We start from the raw sequence: 22,661 nt of genomic DNA on the forward strand, positions 1-22,661 counted from the left end.
TTTACCGCTGACAGGAAACGTTAAACGGTGACGGATCCCTCTCTGTAGACCGATCACCTTCACTATGACACTTGCCTGGTGGAAATCCCTGACTTGGAGCAATGCTCAAGGGGTTAAGGAGACTAAACTGGGCTGTGTGGTACCCAGAATGCAGCGGGGGATAGACTGATGCTCTGGTTCATCTCTCCTCCTCCTCCTCCAGCATCCTCAGCATCTCTGCCATTCATCCCTTATGCACAGAACGTACATTCAGAGAGAACAGGCACTGGGATACCCCCAGCATGGACCAGCAGTGAGGGCCATGGGGGACCAAAGCAGCGTAGGTGGGGGGAGACAGCCGGCTGCCCCTGAACCCGAGGTGGAGGCCAGGATCCAGAAAGCGGTGGAGTTCAAGACAGAGGGGAACCGCTGCTACAAGGACAAAAAATTCCGGGATGCCATAGGCAAGTATCACCGGGCCCTGTTGGTGCTCAAGAGTGTCCACGAAGACGGGGAAGAGAGGAAGGCCAATGGCGGAGCTGGCACCAGGTTGACGGAGGCTCAGAAGGTGCGGGTGGAGGCCACGGAGATCGAGTGTTATGACAGCCTGACTGGTAGGTGGTGGAGGCATGGAAGAGGGATGCAGCTGTGGCCGGGCGGGCGGGGGGAGGAGGAGGGCTCATTGATGTGGAAGTGACAAGAGATTAACCCTGTGCATTGTTCTGGGGGTCCTACACGCTCATTAACCCTTTGTGTGCCAACGGAGGACAGAAAAAATGTCATCGCCTGCTGATCTGTGCGGCTGGAGGGTGTAGCACCCTGAAGCAGGACGGGAAGACCCATCACGGTTCATAATCCCCCGTTTGACCGGGATGGTGGTACAAATTGCACATCCCTAAGGTCTTACTATGTGGCCCTGCAGAGGGAGGGGCCCCGTTCCATGTTCCCAGCTGCCATCTGTCTGGGTCACCCTGCAGTAGGCGGAGAAATCTTCACGGGGCTTCTTTTCTTTAGAAGAGCCCCCAGCCAAGCCATGACATTTAGCTTCCCGAAATTGAAGAGAGTCAATTAGGACAATGGAAGATCATTTCTGATTGGCCGCTGTGGTTTATTGCAACACATGTCTCCTCGCTCCTTTCCACCTATAGCTGACCACACGCATTACAATCTGAATGTACTATCTACTTTGGGCCAAATTCACACTTTAGCATTTACGAAACACCCAAAATACATTTGTTGTGCTTGCATTGCCATTCATTGTTAGCTGCACCCATAAAAAAGGCACGCATTTGTCACACGAAAAAACATGCGTCAAGCGCATGGTTAAAAAAACGCATAAAGAGGTACATGAGCTACTTAGCTGTGTGTAGGGTGGCCCATTGAAATCAGTAGGCTGTCCTATGCATGTGGCGTAACCACGTATAAAATGCGTGAAAAAGGTATAATATGCAAATAAACGAAAAAAAATATATATATGGCCAACCTTAGATCTACCAACAATTATGCAGAACAAAGGCCTGTCTGATTGGTTAAAAATTGATTAGATAGATTAGGTAGGTCCTTTATGGTGGCCACACGATTTCATTTTTTTTTAATCCAACGTGCGAAAAGATTGAATCTGCAAACAATCAAATAACGATCAATCAACATTCACTTCCCCGTGTGTGCCATCGATGTGGAAGGCAATGAGCATTTTAGGAAGAGAAAGTCAACAGTAGCAGACTATGTATTCCCTTAGTATAGATCCACCATAAAGCTCACCATACATCTTACAATCTGATCATACAATCTCCTTTTACCTCCCCATACATCTTACAATCTGATCATACAATCTCCTTTCACCTCCCCATACATCTTACAATATGATCATACAATCTCCTTTAACCTCGCCATACATCTTACAATCTGATCATACAATCTCCTTTCACCTCCCCATACATCTTACAATCTGATCATACAATCTTCTTTCACCTCATCATACAGGTTACAATTTGATCATACAATCTCTGTACAGTCAAATTTTGATCTTCCAAACCTATGTAATATGAGGATCTACCTGAACTATCCAATTAGACTTTTACAACATACTTGTTGGTAGATCTAAAGGAGATTGTACAATCAGATTGTAACATGTGGGGTGAGTTTTAGATCTACCAACAAGTATATAGTGCAAGGTCCTGCCCAACTGGATACAGATTGGTTAGATATTTAGGGTAGGTCCTCATATTGCATAGTTTTTGGTATTTCTAAAGGTAATTGTACATGTTAAAGCTCACCACACATGTTGCAATCTGATTGTACTGTTGCCTTTAGATCTACCAACAGGTATGCAGTACAAGGGCCTGTCTGACTGGATACAAATTGATTGGATAGATAAGGTAGGTCCCCATATTACATAGTTTTGGTACATCTAAAATTGATTGTACAGAGATTGTGACATGTATTGTAACTATAAGAGCTATAGGAGCCAATTGGAATCCCTCATGCACTGGTCTGAGTCATCAGAATGGTATCCGATTGGCTGTACTTGAATTTGTGGAATTTACTGAATAAGCCTACATCTCATAGTTCCCTCCCGTGACGCCCTGCAGTGACAGAGGCTTCACATTTACCTCCCTTCTGCTTTGACACCCGATAATGGGAGGGGTCGGCTCCACTGGGCTTGTTAAAAAATGCGGAGACTATTTTCTTCCTAGATCGAAGGTTATTCATTCATTAAAAAGAGTGGTGAAGGAAAATACTGCATTATGGCCACTAGATGGTACTAATGATCATACATAAATACCATAAATACTTATTTACATTGATCATCAGCTCCATCTAGTGGCCATGTGATAGTAATTTCCTTGCACAGCCATTGACTAGACCAACGGACTCCAAACTGCGGCCCTTTGCTTGCTCTAATCCTGCATATCCTGAACAGATCGATTTAATCAAAACTATTCTGATTGTTCTGGTTGGAAAATCGAATTGTAGAAAAGTTGACAGGTTCATGTGACAGCAAAGTGTTTGGTGCATCAAAACAATCTTTTTAATTATCATTTTTCTCCTGGCCAGTAAAGCGATCGTCAATACGATCCCATGTACGCACTCAAATGCGAGCTCTTCCCGTGTCTGCACTCACATGCAAGCTCCTCCCGTGTCCGCACTCACATGCAAGCTCCTCCCGTGTACAATGCCATGCGAGCTATTCCCGTGTACGTACTCACATGTAAGCTCTTCCCGTGTACGCACTCACATGTGAACTCCTCCCGTGTACAATGCCATGCAAGCTCTTCCCGTGTACGTACTCACATGTAAGCTCTTCCCGTGTATACGCACTTACATGCAAGCTCCTCCCATGTACGCACTTACATGCAAACTCCTCCCGTGTACAATGACATGCAAGCTCTTCCCGTGTACGCACTCACATGTGATCTCTTCCCGTGTACGCACTCACATGTGATCTCTTCCCGTGTACGCACTCACATGCGAGCTCCTCTCGTGTGCGCATTCACATGCGAACTCCTCCTGTGTACATTGACATGCGAGCTCTTCCCGTGGATGCACTCACATGCAAACTCCTCCCATGTACAATGACATGCAAGCTCTTCCCGTGTACGAACTCACATGTGATCTCTTCCCGTGTACGCACTCACATGCAAGCTCCTCCCGTGTGCGCACTCACATGCGAGCTCCTCTCGTGTGCGCACTCACATGCGAGCTCCTCTCGTGTGCGCATTCACATGCGAACTCCTCCTGTGTACAATGACATGCAAGCTCTTCCCGTGTACGCACTGGCATGCAAGCTCCTCCCGTGTACGCACTCACATGCAAACTCCTCCCATGTACAATAACATGCAAGCTCTTCCAGTGTACACACTCATATGCAAGCTCTTCCTGTGTACGCACTGACATTCAAGCTCCTCCCGTGTACAATGACAAGCGAGCTCCTCCTATGTACGCACTGACATGTGAGCTCCTCCCGTGTACAATGACATGTGAGCTCCTCCAGTGTACACACTCACCAGGCCATGTGCTGTGAGCTGTGCCTGAGTCCAACTGCCAGAAGCAATTACATTTTATCTGCAGTGTCACCTGCTGGCTAAATGTTGTATTGCGGTCTCTCAGGGGCTCCACTATTCTCAGTACGAGGGTCACACCCAATATTTTACAAATATCTACCAGCCAAATGGAAAATCTGTTTTATAAATGAATACATTTACCCCTTACATTAGGGTTCCCATCAGAGCCCCCCTTACATTATGGGCCCCTATCAGAGTCCCTCTTACATCAGGGGCCCCCTTACATCAGATGTCCCCATCAGAGCCCCCTTACATCAGGATCTCCCTCAGAGTCCTCCTTCCATCAGAGTTCCCCCTTACATCAGGTGTCCCCATCAGAGTCCCCCCTTACTTTAGATGTTCCCCTCAGAGTCTCCCTTACATCAAAGTTCCCCCTTACATCAAATGTCCTCATCAGAACCCCCTTACATCAGAGTCCCCCCCCCTTACATCAGGTGTCCCCCATCAAAGTCCTTGTTACATCAGAGTCCTCCCTTACTTTAGATGCCCCCATCAGAGTCCCCCCTTACATCAGGTGTCCCCATCAGAGTCCCTGTTACATCAGAGTCCCCCCTCACTTTAGATGCCCCCATCAGAGTCCCTCTTACATCAGGTGTCCCCATCAGAGTTTCTTTTACATCAGAGTCCTCCTTATGTTATGTGTCCCCATCCAAGTCTCTCTTACATCAGATGTCCCCATCAGAGTCCCCCTTACATCAGGTTTCCCCATCAGAGTTCCCCCTTACATCAGGTTTTGCCATCAGAGTTCCCCCTTACATCAGGTTTCCCCATCAGAGTTCCCCCTTACTTCAGGTTTTCCCATCAGAGTCCCCCATACATCAGAGTTCCCCCTTACATCAGGTTTCCCCATCAGAGTTCCCCCTTACATCAGGTTTTCCCATCAGAGTCCCCCATACATCAGAGTTCCCCCTTACATCAGGTTTCCCCATCAGAGACCGCCTTACAATATGGGCCCAATCTGAGTTCCTCTTGCATCAGGTGTCCCCATCAGAGCCTCCTTTACATCAGGTGTTCCCAATAAAGTCCCCCTTACACTGGAGTTATCTTACAATATGGGCCCCACCTAAGTCCTCCTTACATCAGGTGTCCCCATCAGAGTTTCCTTTACATCAGAGTCCTCCTTATGTTAGGTGTCCCCATCCAAGTCTCTCTTACATCAGATGTCCCCATCAGAGTCCCCCTTACATCAGAGTTCCCCCTTACATCAGGTTTCCCCATCAGAGTTCCCCCTTACATCAGGTTTTCCCATCAGAGTCCCCCATACATCAGAGTTCCCCCTTACATCAGGTTTTCCCATCAGAGTTCCCCCTTACATCAGGTTTTCCCATCAGAGTCCCCCTTACATCAGAGTTCCCCCTTACATCAGGTTTCCCCATCAGAGACCGCCTTACAATATGGGCCCAATCTGAGTTCCTCTTGCATCAGGTGTCCCCATCAGAGCCTCCTTTATATCAGGTGTTCCCAATAAAGTCCCCCTTACACTGGAGTTATCTTACAATATGGGCCCCACCTAAGTCCTCCTTACATCAGGTGTCCCCATCAGAGTCTGCCTTACATTAGGGTCCCGCTCACAGACCCCCTTACATCAGAGTAACCCCTTAAGTCAGGTGTCCCCATCAGTTCATTTGCTAAATTATTGCGGGTCTGTTTTTTTTCCCTTGTAGAAAATACAGAGTTTGTAGTTTTTAATCCCTTTTTCTTTTCATCCATGTGCTGCGAATCTCCTGCAGCCTCTTTGCAGTCACTTCCTGTCTAGAAGCATGCACTCCAGCGGTGGCGGTATGCCATGTCACTCCATGAGCCTGTACCCCGTCACCTGCCAGAACAAGAACCTTCATGGTGGGATCACAAGCAGCAGAATTTAAAAAATTCAGAAGCACCTTTGCAGCGGAGTTCCCCCCACACTGAAAGGGTTAAACGCTCATTTTGGTGTAGGGTGCCTTTAAATGGTAGTTGTACTCACCGTACCCCTTCCTACCCCGGCATGCCGGTGCTCCTCTTCTCTCTGGTGGCGCGGGTTGGGGGTCTGGCCTTCGGCGTCCTCACAAGGTAGGACCGCTTTAACCCTCGCAAGGTGGGGGAAACCACCAAACCAAACCGCACGGCCACAATAGAGCACGCATTTTGGTGCCGCACAATAGAAAAAACAAAAAGGGTGATGCCCGCCGCCCGCTGCACCTTCCAAAAGTTGAAATATGCTTTCTGTAAGATAATACTCAGTGATCCTGCCATGGTGGTCATTATTCAGGAACTTCCTGTTACAGGGTGACAACTGTCCTGAATTTGTGCTCCTGTCACCCTGATGGGAACTACAATCCTGGTCCACATTGCCCAGGCATGGTCCCCCATTGTCGATATCAGGGAGCCGGTCCATGATGTGCAGCCAACACCGGAGCGATTGCATGTAGACAGGAAGTGGCTGAAAGAGGCTGGAGGCAATCGGCAGCAAAAAAATAAAAGATTTGAAACATTAAGGCTCCATTCACATTAGCGCGTCCCCAAAGTTGCAGGATTTCCAGTGCCACTTTGAAGCGCGGCTTTGATACGACTTTTGGTGCGATTTTGATCCGACTTTACATTCTATGGATCAAAGTCGCATCACAAGTCGCAACAAAGTAGCGCAGACACCTTTTCAAAATTGCTGCATTTTTAAATTGCTCTGATTAGAACAGGTGCCATTGAAAAGAATGGGGAGCGACTTGTCATGCGACTTTGATGTCCAAAATTGCATCAGAAAATCTCACAAGTGTGAATGGAGCCTTAAAAAGAGTATTTTATTCTAAGAAAAAAAACAACAGTAATTGTTGATACATAGGGCTTTAGTAAATTGAAGGCTGCCCTTTGCGTAAAGATGCAGCATGTATGCGGCGCAATGCACATCACCGCATGCAGTGCATACGTTTGAACAGCACTTTAACCACTGGCCCTCTGGAAGATTTACCCCTCTACCTGACCAGGCCATTTTTTGCGATACAATAAAATAAAAATCAAAAAATAAAAAATCCCAATAAGCGTATATTGTTTGGTTTGCACAAAAGCACTGTGTTGCTTTAACTGACAATGGCGCGGTCATGCGACGCTGTAACCAAATAAAATTCATGTCATTTTTTCCCACAAATATAGCTTTCTTTTGGTGGTATTTGATCACCCCTGCAGTTTTATTTTTAGCGCTATAAACAAAAAAAGAGCGTCAATTTAGAAAAAAAAAAAACAAAAAAAAAAACAATATTTTTTACTTTCTGCTATAAAACATATCCGATAAAAAAAATGTTAAAATAATCAAATTTCTTATCAATTCAGGCCAATAGGTATTCTGCTACATGTTTTTGTTTGTACTAATGACACTGACTGGGAAGGGGTTAAACTTCAGGGGCAATCAAAGGGCTAACGGTGTGCCTAGCTGGTGTTTACTTACTGTAGGGGAGGTGCTTTTACTAGGGGAAGACATGGATTGGTATTTCTGCTTTGCAGGAACACAGGATCCATGCCTTTCTGTACTGACAGAACGGCAATCTGCCATGTTTACATAGATAGACCGCCATTCTCCCTATGTACCGATGGATCGGCGGGTGCCGGCAGACATCGAGTCCACGCTACCCGCTGACCAGCTCCCGCTGTATATAATCCCAGCAGGAGTGGGCCGCCGGGGGCGCGCGTGCACACCCCAGGCCCGGAAGTGTCAGATTACATACTAGGTACGTGATCCAACACCGCCGTGCCACTTTGCCACCCTATATCTAAGTTATATGATCGCCTAGTGGTTAAATAAGTAAAAGAACAGATGGCACCGCCCATACACAGTGCACAACCAGGGACAGTCCACTGTGATTGGACAGTGAATGGAGAAGCAGCACAGCTCTGTCACTCTGCTCTTTCCTCCTTTCAGCATGCTCCTTGTTAGCATATAAGCACTGCAATAAACTGATTGGCTCTTTGCACTGCTTTTCCCTCCCCCAGTTTGAGCCCTGCTATAAGGAGCATTACTAGAGGAAAAAACAGTTCCAATTTTATCTAATCCCTAAAATCCCTAAACCCCACCCAAACTGGCAACTCTCTTACACTTTCTTGTAAAGTGTTGGTGAGTTAATTTAAAGGACAAGTATAGCCAAACCTGGATCACAGGAGTGCAGTTCGATCTGCACTCCTGTGACCCAATTTCAGCAGACAGCGGGTTGAAGCTGCTGTCACAGAGCCGGTCCTGGCTGGGGCAGGTTGGGAGCCTGAGCCAGCTGCTCCCACCCCCTCCACAGCCCAGCACTCCGGTGAGTGTGGGAGGGGGCAGAGCAGAGAGCGGTGACTGACAGTCACCAGGTCTCTGCTCAGGGAGCTCAGATAAGTGAGAGATTAGCGGTGTTTGATTGCTCGGTTCCCAGTGTTAGAGCCGGCGGGAGGCAGATGCAGCATCAACCTAGGAAAGTATGATTCTTAAAAAAATAAAAAAAAATGCCGAACTTCTCTTTTAAGTCCATGAAAGCATAAAGGAAATATTGGCACTGCAGATTTTCTCATTACAATACTATGGGGTCTATGCATAAAAAAAACTTGTTGGACGAATGTCACAAGCATTCCCCTAGCCTTCAGAAATTCTGATTGTATTTTGTGTAATCCATTGATTTCCTATGGTTGTCAGCTCCATCTGGTGACCATAATGCGGTATTTACCTGGTTGAGGTATTTCAGGAAACATTAGTATGTTGTGGCCACTAGATGGAGCTGACAACCAAAGGAAACCAACATATTAAGCAAAATGGCAGAATATATGAGGGCTAGGCTAATGCAAATGCTAAAAGTCACATTAAGGCCTCGTTTATACTTGTGTTTGGAAGGGTGGTAAAAACACAAAGCCACATTTTTACCATACTCTAAAATTGCAAAGGCAGCGGTTGTGGATGTATATTTGTCTCAATGCTTTGCTTCCCTGCTTAGCAAAATTTGTCCCCACTGTCCCACTCGATGGGCAGTACAGCCCGCTGGACGTGACCCATTCAACTGTCATGCCACAACCACCCCCCAACCATGTGTGATCCATGCAGTTGTTGGGCAACGGTGTGGGCTTTTAGGGGTTAAAACATGTGGCAATCAGTGCCAGGACAAGGTCATTAAGAGCCCAGGGTGAACATGACAAACTGTGCCCCCCCCCCCGAACAAGTTATATGAGCATTGTGTGTTAGCAAAAACCCACCCCACATAAACACTGAACACTAAACTGCATGCTTACCCCCCCCCCCTCAGTACAAATCTGCCCCCTGCTGAATTTCCCCCCTATCTGCACAAATTTTTGCCCCCCCCATCCCCCAAATTGGAATGCCCCACCATCCTAGCACAAATCCACCCTCCTAGTACACATCACCCCCCCCCCCCCAGGACAAATTGCGCCCCTTCCAACACAAATCCCCCTAAATCTCCACTTTTAGCACCCCCCCAAATTTGCCCTCCTAGAGCAATACTTACCCCTTTCCGTCCCCCCAAATCTTCCCTCCTAACAAAAATGTCCTTCGCCCATCCCCTCTCCCTAACAAATCCCCCTCCTAGAACAATACTTACCCCCAAATTCCCCCTTCCAACACAAATCCCCTCCCCCCCCCCAATCTCCAATCTCTTGCGGCACCCACCCACTTCACATGATACTACAGTACCCAGGGCAGTTGTCCCTCCTGCCCACCCCTTGTCCTGGCCCTGATGGTCACATAAGGCGCTTCCTCCTTTCAAAAGCCCTCTGAAGAGTAATCTACGGTGAATAACTCTTCAGAGGGCAACACAAATGTAAATGAGCTGTAAGAGGCCCGAAGAGGCACATGTCAATATCTCCCGAACAGCAGCAGGTAAGGATCTGCACAGGGGCGTAACTACAGGGGTTGCAATTGACACCGGGCCCCATGCTCCAGGGGGCCTGTGCGGGGCTCCCCTGTACACCTGGATAGGAGGGGCTGCGGGGGCAGCATGTAGAGAAATGACTGTCCTCCTTTTTCCACCTGTAGCTGCAGGAGGAAAATGGAGGAGATTGGTTCCTCTGTATGCTGCCCCCGCCACTCCTCCTATCCAGTTCACTTGTGTTCTGCTGTCTCTGGGCCCCTGTGTTCTACCCCTGCCCCCCCCCCCCCCACTGTGCTCCCTCCCCCCCTCTTGCTGGCTGCTGCAGGTGATGTCACAATAGAGAACCAGGAAGGGCTCATTAATCTGTAATTTACCAGCTCCTTCCTTTTCTGAATGGACAGAGTCATAGTCAGTGACATTGTAAAAAAATAAAATAAAATTATAAAAATAATACAATTAAAATACCAAAAAATAAAAACTACTGACACCAGTGGGTGAACTTCCAGGATCACAAAGGTCACACTTGCAACCAGGGCCCTGGCATTCCACCACCGTGGGGAGGCCCAAAGATGGTAGGAAGGGGGCGCACTGCAGAACTTGTGAAAGGGTCTTGCTGTGGGACCGTAATAAAGGGCCCCGCAAAGAGAGTAAAGGGCCCCAGGACCAGTAGGCTGCCAGGGGTCCGGGGGCCTTTCATGGTTTCTTGCACCGGGGCCCTGAAGGTTCTAGTTATGCCTCTGGATCTGCAGAAATCCCTGCGGGGGTATATAGGTGACCTGGGGGGGGGATTTTATTTCTACAAATTTTTTAGATGATTATAGCGCTCAGGGGAATGCGATTGGATCAGTTCTTTACTCTCTGGTACGTTGGCCCGTGTCTGCATGTTCGAATGTCCATGGGGCTGGTGGGGGGGGGGGGTTCTGACATCACATCATGTAAATATCCTTTTGTCTCCGGCGCGGTTCACCTGGTGGGGTGGGGGGGGGGCTCATTTCTCCCTTTGTGTTTGTCCCATTATGAAGTGATGAAGCTCTGGATTTGTCTCATTCTCCCCTGACAATTGCTGTCTCCTCAGCCTGCTTACTGCAGTCAGAGCTGGTGAATTACGAGCGAGTGAAGGAATACTGCCTGAAGGTGCTGGAGAAACAGAATAGCAACTTCAAAGCCACGTACCGAGCCGGCATCGCATTCTACCACCTGGGGGATTACGGCAATGCCCTTCTCTATCTCAAAGAAGCACGCAGCCGAGAGCCAACAGGTAAGACCACTGCTAGCAGACATGTGCATGACCAAAAACATTTGTTTCATTTAGATTTGTTAGTCTAATTATTTTGTTCCGTTAAATTCCCTTAACCACTTCTGGACCGGAAGGATTTGCCCCCTTAATGACCAGGCCCTATTTTGCGATTCGGCACTGCGTTACTTTAACGGACAATTGCGCGGTCGTGCGACGCTGTACCCAAATAAAATAGATTTATTTTTTTTCCCACAAACAGAGCTTTCTTTTGGTGGTATTTGATCACCTGTGCGATTTTTTTTTTTTTTGCGCTATAAACAAAAAAAGAGCGAAAATTAAAAAAAAAAAAAAAAAAAACAATATTTTTCACATTCTGCTATATGACATTCCCCAAAAAAAAAATTTTAAATCTAAATTTTTTTACATTTTTTTTAGGCCAAATTGTTTTCTATTACATATTTTTGGTAAAAAAAAAAAAAAAAAAATCGCAATAAGCGTATTTTGATTGGTTTGCGCAAAAGTTATCGCGTCTACCAACTACGGGAAAGATTTATGTCATTTTTATTGTTTTTTTTTTTTAACTAGTAATGGCGGCGATCTGCGATTTTTAACGGGACTGCGACATTGTGGCGGACAGATCGGACCCCTGACTGACATTTTTGACACTTTTGGGGGTACCAGTGACATTACTGCAGTAATCAGTGATAAAAATATGCACCGTTACTGTAATAATGACACTTGCAGGGAAGGGGTTAACTCTATGGGTGATCAATGGGTTAAATGTGAGCCTAGGGGAGTGATTCTAACTGTGGGGGGGCGTGGCTTGTGAAATGACCATAGAGACATGTGATCCTATATAGAAGGATTACAGGCATTCTGTGATCATTTCAGGAAGAAGAACGGTCAGGTGTGTTTACAACGGCTGACCGTCCTCTCTCAGCGGGAAACGATCGCAGGTGTCAGGCGGTAATCGGAGCCGCCTGACCCGTGCATCGGCTTCCCCGCTGCCGAGTGGGGGCGGAAGAGCGCCGGCGGTGCCCGCTCACCCCCTAGCTTCCCGCGTGCGACCGACGTAGACCTACGTCGGTTTGCGCAGGAGAGCCACCCTGCCGCAGTCAATAGGCGGCGGGTGGTCGGGAAGTGGTAAATTCATATTCGGAAGTCGTTTTATGTCTTTTTCAATTTTTCTTCGAATTTACAGATTTTTTTTTTTTTTTATTCAAAACATTTGAATGGATAAATTTTGGATCGGTCGCGTCTAAAACTTTAGATTTTTTTTTCAATTCGAATGTGGTAAAGTGAGGGATCAAAAGAAAAATCTTCATCAAATGATTACAATGACTCTTTAAATCATCTTTGGCTAAACAAAAACAGTATAATTTCAAAATGGTAACACACACAGTCTTTGATTTCAGAAATATGGTTACTGTTCGAATTCAACTGGAATTCGATGTAAAATTCGATTCAAATTTCAATTTTCGAAATTCAAATTCAAAATTTTGTTTAGTTATTTTGAGAATTCAGTAATATTTGTTTATACTGCAATTCGGATATTTGGATATATCTGAATAACTAAAAATTTGTCCGAATATTTATTTGGAACGCAATGAACAGCATGTCTAACTGCTAGTACCGCCCCCTCAATGAATATATGGGGGGGGGGGGGGAGGCAATGTCCCCGGGTCAATCCTGTCCTGAAAATAAAGGCTTTGCTTTAAATGCCACATTGATGCAGTAATTCATGCAAAAGGAGCCCCGAAGTATTGAGAACATATAATATACTATACTGTACATGGAAATACTTTTCAGTAAGCCAACATTTCTGTATTAAACATCCTTTTTTATTTTTTTATTGGTCTTATGTAATATTCTAATTTTCTGAGAAACTGAATTTTGGGTTTTCACTATCTGTAAGCCATAATCATCAAAATAAAAAGAAAGAAATGCTTTAAATAGATCACTCTGTGTGTAACACATCTATATAATATATATGAGTTTCACTTTTTGAATTAAATTATTGAAATTAACTTTTTTGATGATATTCTAAATTTATGAGATGCGCCCGTATTTATAAAATAAATAAATAAAATGTATAGAACAGTGAAACTCCATGTACAATTGTTCTGAGCAAATGGGATAAAAACAGATAATATTAGACTGTTCTCACTCCAGGTGAAATTTTTTTTTTTTTTTATTCATATAGAAAAGAATGAATCAGGAAAATACTAACTTGTGGCCACTAGATGGAGCTGATAGAAATACAAATATACTTATTTACAGTAATGCTGGCCATACACTAGCCGAAAAATCGTTCGAAAATCTGTCATTTGGTCTGATCATTCGTTTTTCATCCAGTTAATGGGCACAAATAGAAAATAGTTTTTAACTTTTCAGAGCCGAACAATTGAAGGAACAGTTTGGAAAATTCTGCCGAACGAATGATGAATTGAAAGGTTAATGTGTTTCTCGGCCGGACTGTTTGCACTGCGCATATGTGACAAACTAAAAAAAAAAATTTCAATTGAACGATTTATCGTTCGAAATTCGGTCATTACATGATGGCACGATCGCCTGCTCTCACGGCCGATTGTTTGTTTTTCGAAAAAGATTTTGAACGATTTTTTGGCTAGTGTATGGCCAGCTTAAGTCCCCAACTTACGAACAAGTTAGTTCTGTTTTGGAAGCTCATTTGTAAGTCCAATAGAGATCAGTGCTTTCAGACAAAGGCTGCAAGCGCTGATCAGTTTATTCTGACGGGGGAAGTCCCTCTGTCAGAACACAATAGCACAGCTGGGGAGGTTGCGGACCCAACATTGCTTCTGCTGGTACGGCGATCTGTCAGTTTTTTTTTTTTTATTTAACCTGCTGGGTTGAACGAAAAAAAAAAAAATCGAATCTTTGAAAGCTCATATGTAGGGGACTTCCTGTAATCGGATCGTCAGCTCCATCTAGTGGCCATAATGCAGTATTTTCTTGATTCATGTTTTCCTATTATTCTTAGCTGATAAAGGAGCAGATAATAGGAAACAAATACTTATCTATTATATAATTGTGAATAAAGTAGCGCTGGGTTTTTCGCAACCTTATATAACACAATGTAAAAAAAAAATAGTTAAAGTGAAAAAAATAAAAAGTGTGTTCAAATGTTTTTCTCAGATCAAATTAGAAATCTCAGAACTGCAAAAATATGCATCAATATATACACTATATTGTCAAACGTATTAGGACACCTGCCTTTACACGCGCACATAAACGTTAATGGCATCCCAGTCTTAGTCCGTAGGGTTCACAATTAAGTTGGCCCACCCTTTGCAGCTAGAACAGCTTCAACTCTTCTTCTGAGATGACTGTCCACAAGGTTTAGAAGTGTGTCTATGGGAATGTTTGACCATTCTTCCAGAAGAGCACATGTGAGGTCAGGCACAGATGTGGATGAGAAGGCTTGGCTTGCAGTCTCCGCTCTAATTCATCCCAAAAGTATTCTACCGGGTTGAAGTCAGGACAGTGCAGGCCAGTCAAGTTCCTCCACCCCAATCTCGCTCATCCATGTCTTTATGGACCTTGCCTATTTTTGATTAAATTGTTTCTTACTGTGTTTCTGTAAAGTAACATCCCCCCCTGAGCCTTTCTTTCTCCCCCTCACTTGTGTTTGTGTGCAATGAGCAGTTAGCTGCGGTCATGTGCACTTCTCAATGCACACCACAAATCCCATAGTCTATAGTTCGTAGAATATTTCAGTTACGAGTAAGAGAGATTGGTTATGTTCCTACATACAGTGGGATAATAGGGAATGAAAGTGGTCAACTTACACGGTGTAGGGGACCTTAGTTGTGATCATCAACAGCTCCAAAGAACCATGCATAACATTTAGTAATTGAGGGAAGGCTATCAATGACTTCAGACTCACTAGAGGAGATGATCAGAGACCTCGAGCATACCATCTAGAGGAAACGATCAGAGACCTCAGACCTACAAGAGGAGACAATCAGAGACCTCAGACTTACTAGAGTAGACGATCAGAGACCTCAGACCTACTTGAGGTGAAGATCAGAGACCTCAGAGCTACTTGAGGAGAAGAGCAGAGACCTCAGAGCTACTTGAGGAGAAGAGCAGAGACCTCAGACCTACTTGAGGAGACAATCATTTAGAGACCTCAGGCATGCTAGAGGAGACGATCGCGGAATTAGACCTACTTGAGAAGATGATCAGAGACCTCAGACCTACTTGAGGAGATGATCAGAGACCTCAGACCTACTAGAGGAGACAATAAAAGACCTCAGACCTACAAGAGGAGACGATCAGAGACCTCAGATCTACTAGAAGAGACGATCAAAGACCTCAGACCTACTAGAGGAGACGATCAATCAGAGAATTCAAGCATACTAGAGGAGATGATCAAAGACCTCAGACCCACTAGAGAAGACGATCAGATACCTCAGACCTACTAGAGGAGACGATCAGAGACCTTAGACCTACTAGAGGAGACGATTAGAGATATCAGACCTACTAGAGAAGATGATCAGAGACCTCAGACCTACTAGAGGAGACGATCAGAGAATTCAGACCTACTAGATGAGACGATCAAAGACCTCAGACCTACTAGAGGAGACGATCAATCAGAGAGATTGATCAGAGACCTCAGGCATACCAGAGGAGATGATCAGAGACCTCAGGCATACTAGAGGAGATGATCAAAGACCTCAGACCCACTAGAGAAGACGATCAGAGACCTCAGACTTACTAGAGGAGACGATTAGAAACATCACACCTACTAGAGGAGACGATCAGAGAATTCAGACTTACTAGAGGAGACATTCAGAGACCTCAGACCTACTAGAGGAGACGATTAGAGACATCAGACCTACTAGAGAAGATGATCAGAGACCTCAGACCTACCAGAGGAGACAATCAGAAACCTCAGACCTACTAGGAGACAATCAGAGACTTCAGACTTACTAGAGAAGACGAACAGAGACCTCAGACCTACTAGAGGAGACAATCAGAGACTTCAGACTTACTAGAGGAGACGATCAGAGAACTCCGACCTACTAGAGGAGACAATCATTTAGAGACCTCAAGCATACTAGAGGAGGTGATCAGAGGAATTAGACCTACAAGAGAAGATAATCAGAGACCTCAGACCTACTAGAGGAGACGATCGGAGACCTAAGACCTACTAGAGGAGACAATCAAAGACCTCAGACCTACTAGAGGAGACGATCAATCAGAGACCTCAAGCATACTAGAGGAGACGATCAGAGACCTCAGGCATAGTAGAGGAGATGATCAGAGGCCTCAGACCCACTAGAGAAGACTATCAGAGACCTCAGACCTACTAGAGGAGACGGTTAGAGACATTAGACCTACTAGAGGTGACGATCAGAGAATTCAGACTTACCAGAGGAGACATTCAGAGACCTCAGACCTACTAGAGGAGACAATCAGAGACATCAGACCTACTAGAGAAGACAATCAGAGACCTCAGACCTACCAGAGGAGACATTCAGAGACCTCAGACCTACTAGAGGAGACAATCAGAGACATCAGACCTACTAGAGAAGACAATCAGAGACCTCAGACCTACTAGAGGAGATGATCAGAGACCTCAGATCTACTAGAGGAGACAATCATTCAGAGACCTCAGACTTACTAGAGGAGACGATAAGAGACCTCAGGCATACTAGAGGAAATGATCAGAGACTTCAGACCTACTAGATTAAGACAATCAGAGAATTCAGAGCTTCTAGAGGAAACGATCAGAGACTTCCGACCTACTAGATGGGACAATCAATCAGAGACCTCAGACCTACTAGAGGAGACTAGAGGATACGATCAGAGATTTCAGACCTACTAGAGGAGACGTTCAGAGAATTCAGACTTACTAGAGGAGACATTCAGAAACCTCAGACCTACTAGAGGAGACGGCCAGAGACCTCAGACCTACTAAAGAGACGATCAGAGACCTCAGACTTACTAGAGGAGACGATCAGAGATCTTAGGCATACTAGATAACATGATCAAAGATGTCAGGCATACTAAAGGAGACAATTAGAGAACTCAGACCTACTAGAGGAGACGATCAGAGACTTCAGACTTATTAGAGGAGACGATCAGAGACCTCAGGCATACTAGAGGAGACGATCAGAGATTTCAGATCTACTAGAGGAGACAATCACAGACCTCAGACCTATTAGAAGAGACTATCAGAGACTTCCCACCTACTAGAAGAGACGATCAGAGACATCAGGCATTATAGAGGAGACGATCAGAGACATCAGGCATACTGGAGGAGACGATCAGAGATGGCAGGCATACTAGGAGATGATCAGAAACCTCACACCTGCTAGAGGAGATGATCAGAGATTTCAGACCTAGTAGAGGAGACAATCAGAGACTTCAGACTTACTAGAGAAGACGAACAGAGACCTCAGACCTACTAGAGGAGACAATCAGAGACTTCAGACCTACTAAAGGGGACGATCAGAGACCCCAGGCATACTAAAGATGACAATCACAGACCTCAGGCATGCTGGAGGAGACGATCAGACACTTCAGACCTACTAGAGAAGACAATCAGAGACCTCAGACCTACTAGAGGAGAGGATCAGAGACCTCAGGCATACTAGAGGAGACGATAAGAGACCTCAGGCATACTAGAGGAGACGACCTCAGACCAACTAGAGGAGAAGATCAGAGACCAAACACTTACTAGGAGACGTTCAGAGACCTCAGACCTACTAGTGGAGATGGTCAGAGACCTCTGATCTACTAGAGGAGATGTTTAGAGACCTCAGACCTACTAGAGATGATCAGAGACCTCAGGATTACTAGAGGAGACGACTTCAGACTTACTGGAGGAGATGATCGGAGATCTCAGGCATACTAGAGAAAATAATCAAAGACGTCAGGCATACTAGAGAAAGTAATCAAAGACGTCAGGCATACTAGCCACTTGCCGACCGCCGCACGACTATCTACGTGGGCGGTCAGCCCCTCACAGGCAAAGTGACGTAGGTCTACGTCGCTCGCCTGTGAGGGTTTAGGGAGCGAGCGCGCGCCGCCGGAGGCGCGCTCCCGCTCCCGCGTGGTCACGGACCCCCCCGCGCGCGTGACCGGCGGACCCGATCGCCGCCGGCCACTCTGCGATCGGCGGGGGAGAGGGAGATAGTCAGGCAGCTTGTGTAAACAAGCTGCCTGTCATTCTCCTCTCTGTATGAGAGCTGATCACATGGATCTACTATGTAGATCCATTGATCACTCTGCATACAGTTGAAGCCACAGCCAATCACAGTTAGAATCACGCCCCTAGGGACACACACAGCCCCTCCCTCTCAAATAAAGTTAACCCCTTCACTACCAGTGCATTTTTACAGTAACAGTGCATATGTATAGCACTGATTACTGTAGAAATGTCACTGGTAACCCCAAAAGTGTCAAAAATGTCAGTCAAGGGTCCGATCTGTCCGCCGCAATGTCGCAGTACCGCAAAAAAAAATCGCAGATCGCCGCCATTACGCGTTAAAAAAAAAAACAACAAAAATGACAAAAATCTTTCCCTTTGTTAGTAAACGCAATAACTTTTGCGCAAACCAATCAAAATACGCTTTTTGCGATTTTTTTTACCAAACATAGGTAGCATAAAACAAATTGGCCGAAAATATTAAAAAATTTTGATTTTTACATTTTTTTTTGGGGGAATTTCATATAAAAAAAAGGGAAAAATATTGCTATTTTTGCAAAATTTACGCTCTTTTTTTGTTTATAGCGCGTGATCAAAAAATCGCACAGGTGATCAAATACCACCAAAAGAAAGCTCTGTTTGTGGGAAAAAAAGGACGCCAAATTCGTTTCGGTACAGCGTCGCACGACCGCGCAATTGTCCGTTAAAGTCACGCAGTGCCGAATCGCAAAATGCCCTCTGGTCGTTTAGCAGCCAAATCCTCCGGGGCTTAAGTGGCTAGAGGAGAAGAAGATTAGAGAACTCAGACGTACTAGAGGAGACAATCAATCAGAGACCTCAGACTTTCTGGAGGAGATGATCAGAGATCTCAGGCATACTAGAGAAAATAATCAAAGACGTCAGGCATACTAGAGGAGAAGAAGATTAGAGAACTCAGATGTACTAGAGGAGACAATCAATCAGAGACCTCAGGCATGCTGGAGGAGACGATCAGAGACTACAGACTTCCTAGAGGAGATGATCAAAGACCTCAGGCATACTAGAGGAGATGATCAGAGACCTTTAGGCATACTAGAGGAGAAGATTGGAGACCTCATGCATACCAGAGGAGACGATCAGAGACCTAAGGCATACTAGAGGAAACGATTAGAGACCTCAGACCTAATCGAGGAGACGATCAGAGATCTCAGACCTACTAGAGGAGACAATTGGAGACTTCAGACTTACTAGAGGAGACGATTAGAGACCACAGGTATACTAGAAATAAAAACAAAAAGCAGAGCACCTCTAAGTGTTATCATTTTAATTAGAAGGGTAAGGCAGGTACAGGAAAACTGCTCACATTTAAAACAGTATAAAATAACTCCTCTGTTAGGTGGTCTGCAGGAACACAGGGGTCCACTGCTGGATGTTGTGGCTCCAAGAGGTGGCGCAGGGGATGGTGAAGGAGGGAGATGCCTGGAGGGCCAAGAGACCAGATAGTAGGATGGCCGGCGGCTTCAGGAAGGTATTCTGTTCCTCTGGGAGATGCCTGGTGAGCCGAGGGACCGTTTGGTAGGATGGCCGGCGGCTTTAGAAGGGCACCCTGCTCCTCAGTACATTCGGCGCCAACAGACAGGGGAGCCCACTGACAGTCACGCCCTGTGAGGCTACTGCGCACGCTCGGAAACGCGTTGTGCGATTGGCTGCTGGATCTGTCATGCTGGGCTCCCCTGTCTGTTGGCGCCGGTTGTACTGAGGAGCAGGGCGCCCTTCTGAATGAGCTATTTTATACTGTTTTAAATGTGAGCAGTTTTCATGTACCTGCTTTACCCTTCTAATTAAACTGATAACACTTAGAGGCGCTCTGCTTTTTGTTTTTATTCCCACGTTCAGAGCTGACTTCCCTCTGCAGCTGAGCAGGCCCTGTGTGTCATCTATTTCAGCCATCAACTTAACTACACCAGACTAATGACTATACATGAACTGCATACCCCTTGATGCTATATAGGTATGTGTGATGCCCAATTCCTATCCTGCTTGTACAGGTATACTAGAGGAGAAGATCAGAGACCTCAGACCTACTAGAGGAGACAATCAGAGACCTCAGGCATACTAGAGGAGACGATCAGCTGCTTAGGGCATACTAGAGGAGACGATCAAAGACGTCACACATACTAGAGGAGACAATTAGAAAACTCAGACCTACTAGAGGAGACAATCAGAGACTTCAGACGTACTAGAGGAGACGATCAGAGACCTCAGGCATGCTGGAGGAGATGATCAGAGACCTCAGGCATAATAGAGGAGACGATCAGAGACATCAGGCATACCAGAGGAGACAATCAGAGATATCAGGCTATTAGACTATGGTCAGAGACCTCACACCTACTAGGGGACATGATCAGAAGAAATCAGACCTACTAGAAGAGACTAACAGAGTTCTCAGGCATACTAAAGGAGATGATCAGAGACCTCAGGCATGCTGGAGGAGACGATCAAAGATTTCAGACCTACTAAAAGAGACCATCAGAGACCTCAGACATACTAAAAGGAGATGATCAGAAACCTCAGACATACTAGTGGAGACAATCAGAGTCTTCAGACATACTAGAGGAGGCAATCAGAGATGTCAGGCATACTAGGAGATGATCAGAGACCTTAGAGCTACTAGAGGAGACGATCAGAGACTTCAGACCAACTGGAGGAGACGATCAGAGACTTTAGACCTACTAGAGGAGACGATCAGAGACCTCAGATATGCGGAAGGAGACGATCAGAGACTTCAGACCTACTAAACGAGACGATCAGAAACCTCAGACAAACTAGAGGAGACAATCAAACTTCAGAATAGAGGAGACAATCAGAAACTTCAGAATAGAGGAGACTATAAGAGACTGCAAAAACACAAGAGAAGACAATCAGAGACTGCACACATGCAACAGGGGTGGTTTCAAGCCTGAAGACATATTGCAGGAGATAGTCAGAGACTGTGGACATACTACATAAGATTGCTGGAGATCACCGTCATTATAGCCTCTTTACAAAGAAGTGCTTCCACCATTGACTGCTGGTGTTGTCAAAGGGCTGTATGTGGCCTTTTTGCCTTATGTTAGGCACCAGGGCCTTAGGGGGTTGATCTTTTGAGATGGAATTGGGGGATGCAGAAGATAAACTCCACACTCCACACCTCCACACTCTCAACATATACAGTATATCCAACAACTATATCTCAACTCAGGGATTGGCTTGTGTGTGTCCATCTTAAATAATGGAATTTTTACTTAACCTAAAACCAATACTTTCCTTCTCCCCCAGATACCAACGTCCTCCGTTACATCCAGCTGACAGAGATGAAAGTGCAGCGGTCAAATCAACGGGAGAGGAAAGGATTGAAGGAGGTGATTGGATAGCGCAACCTGGCCCCCAATCCCCACTTCCACCAGGCTCGTATCTCACGATCCCGTGAGTCAAGGGATGGTGGCTGATACTGAGCATCGCCCGGTACAAACCTCACCAGTCTCCTTCCTACAAGGAGACGGCAATATAGAAAAATAAAAATGCAGCTCTGGCACTTTATATAAATTATATGAATCATTTTATATATTTGCCTCTCGACTACCTATAATGTGTCAATGCATGCAGCACAAGTATGTGTATATATATATATATATCTAGAACATTGATAAATATATATATATATATATATATATAGATATACTTATCATTGGAGAGAACGGGTCATGCTCAGTATTGCTCTGGATGCAGCATGTTGATTTAAAGAATGCCCCAACTTTACACTATCATTCTTCCTATCAGCCTATGAGAAAAAGGAACTTCCCCATGGTGACACATTGACCCCTGCTGGTCGCTGCCATAATAGCATCATGGATGCCAATGGGTTACATAATCCTATAACATGATCTGGAGAGTGTACTACCATCTATAAACCCCTCTACAAGATAATGATTCTGAATCCATCATACATACCCACACCTGTGCTCGGAGAACCCCTCAATGCGAAATATCGCATTGTCTTCAATTTCAAAGTTTCTCATAGGAATGATGAAGACCTTTGCAGAACAGTGGATGTACATGTGATGCCTGATCCAATATATCGCCTCCGCACCTTACGACTGCCGCATTGAACGCTCTGCACTTTCAGCATCAGCAGGAACCATATCCAAGACAGACATGCTCCCCCACGCCATACTAAGTGAAATCGTAGCTTGACCTTTGGTCTCAGAATTATGAGGATGTTGTGTAGGACTTTCTTTTTGTAAATAAAGATTAAACAAAGCCTGTGTCTGCATATAATTCATTAGGAGCCGAAAACAAGTGATACCCCACTGTCACAAAAATGAAAGCTCAATTCCAAGGTAGGCACATATTGTCTTAATATATTCATG

At 45.4% G+C, this 22,661-nt stretch overlaps 1 protein-coding gene across 1 annotated transcript; it reads left to right on the forward strand.

Moving 5' to 3' along the window:
* Window positions 1–9: 9 nt before the first annotated feature.
* Window positions 10–22,552, forward strand: TTC9B (tetratricopeptide repeat domain 9B). The gene is made up of 3 exons (XM_082262504.1): window positions 10–593; window positions 10,932–11,114; window positions 21,571–22,552. Exons 1-3 carry the CDS (start codon window positions 233–235, stop codon window positions 21,663–21,665), a joined length of 639 nt encoding a protein of 212 aa, XP_082118630.1. The 5' UTR covers window positions 10–232; the 3' UTR covers window positions 21,666–22,552.
* The last annotated feature ends 109 nt before the right edge of the window (window positions 22,553–22,661 follow it).

Source organism: Pelophylax lessonae, assembly GCF_965119305.1.
Source record: "Pelophylax lessonae genome assembly, chromosome: 7".
NCBI classification, from domain to species: domain Eukaryota; kingdom Metazoa; phylum Chordata; class Amphibia; order Anura; family Ranidae; genus Pelophylax; species Pelophylax lessonae.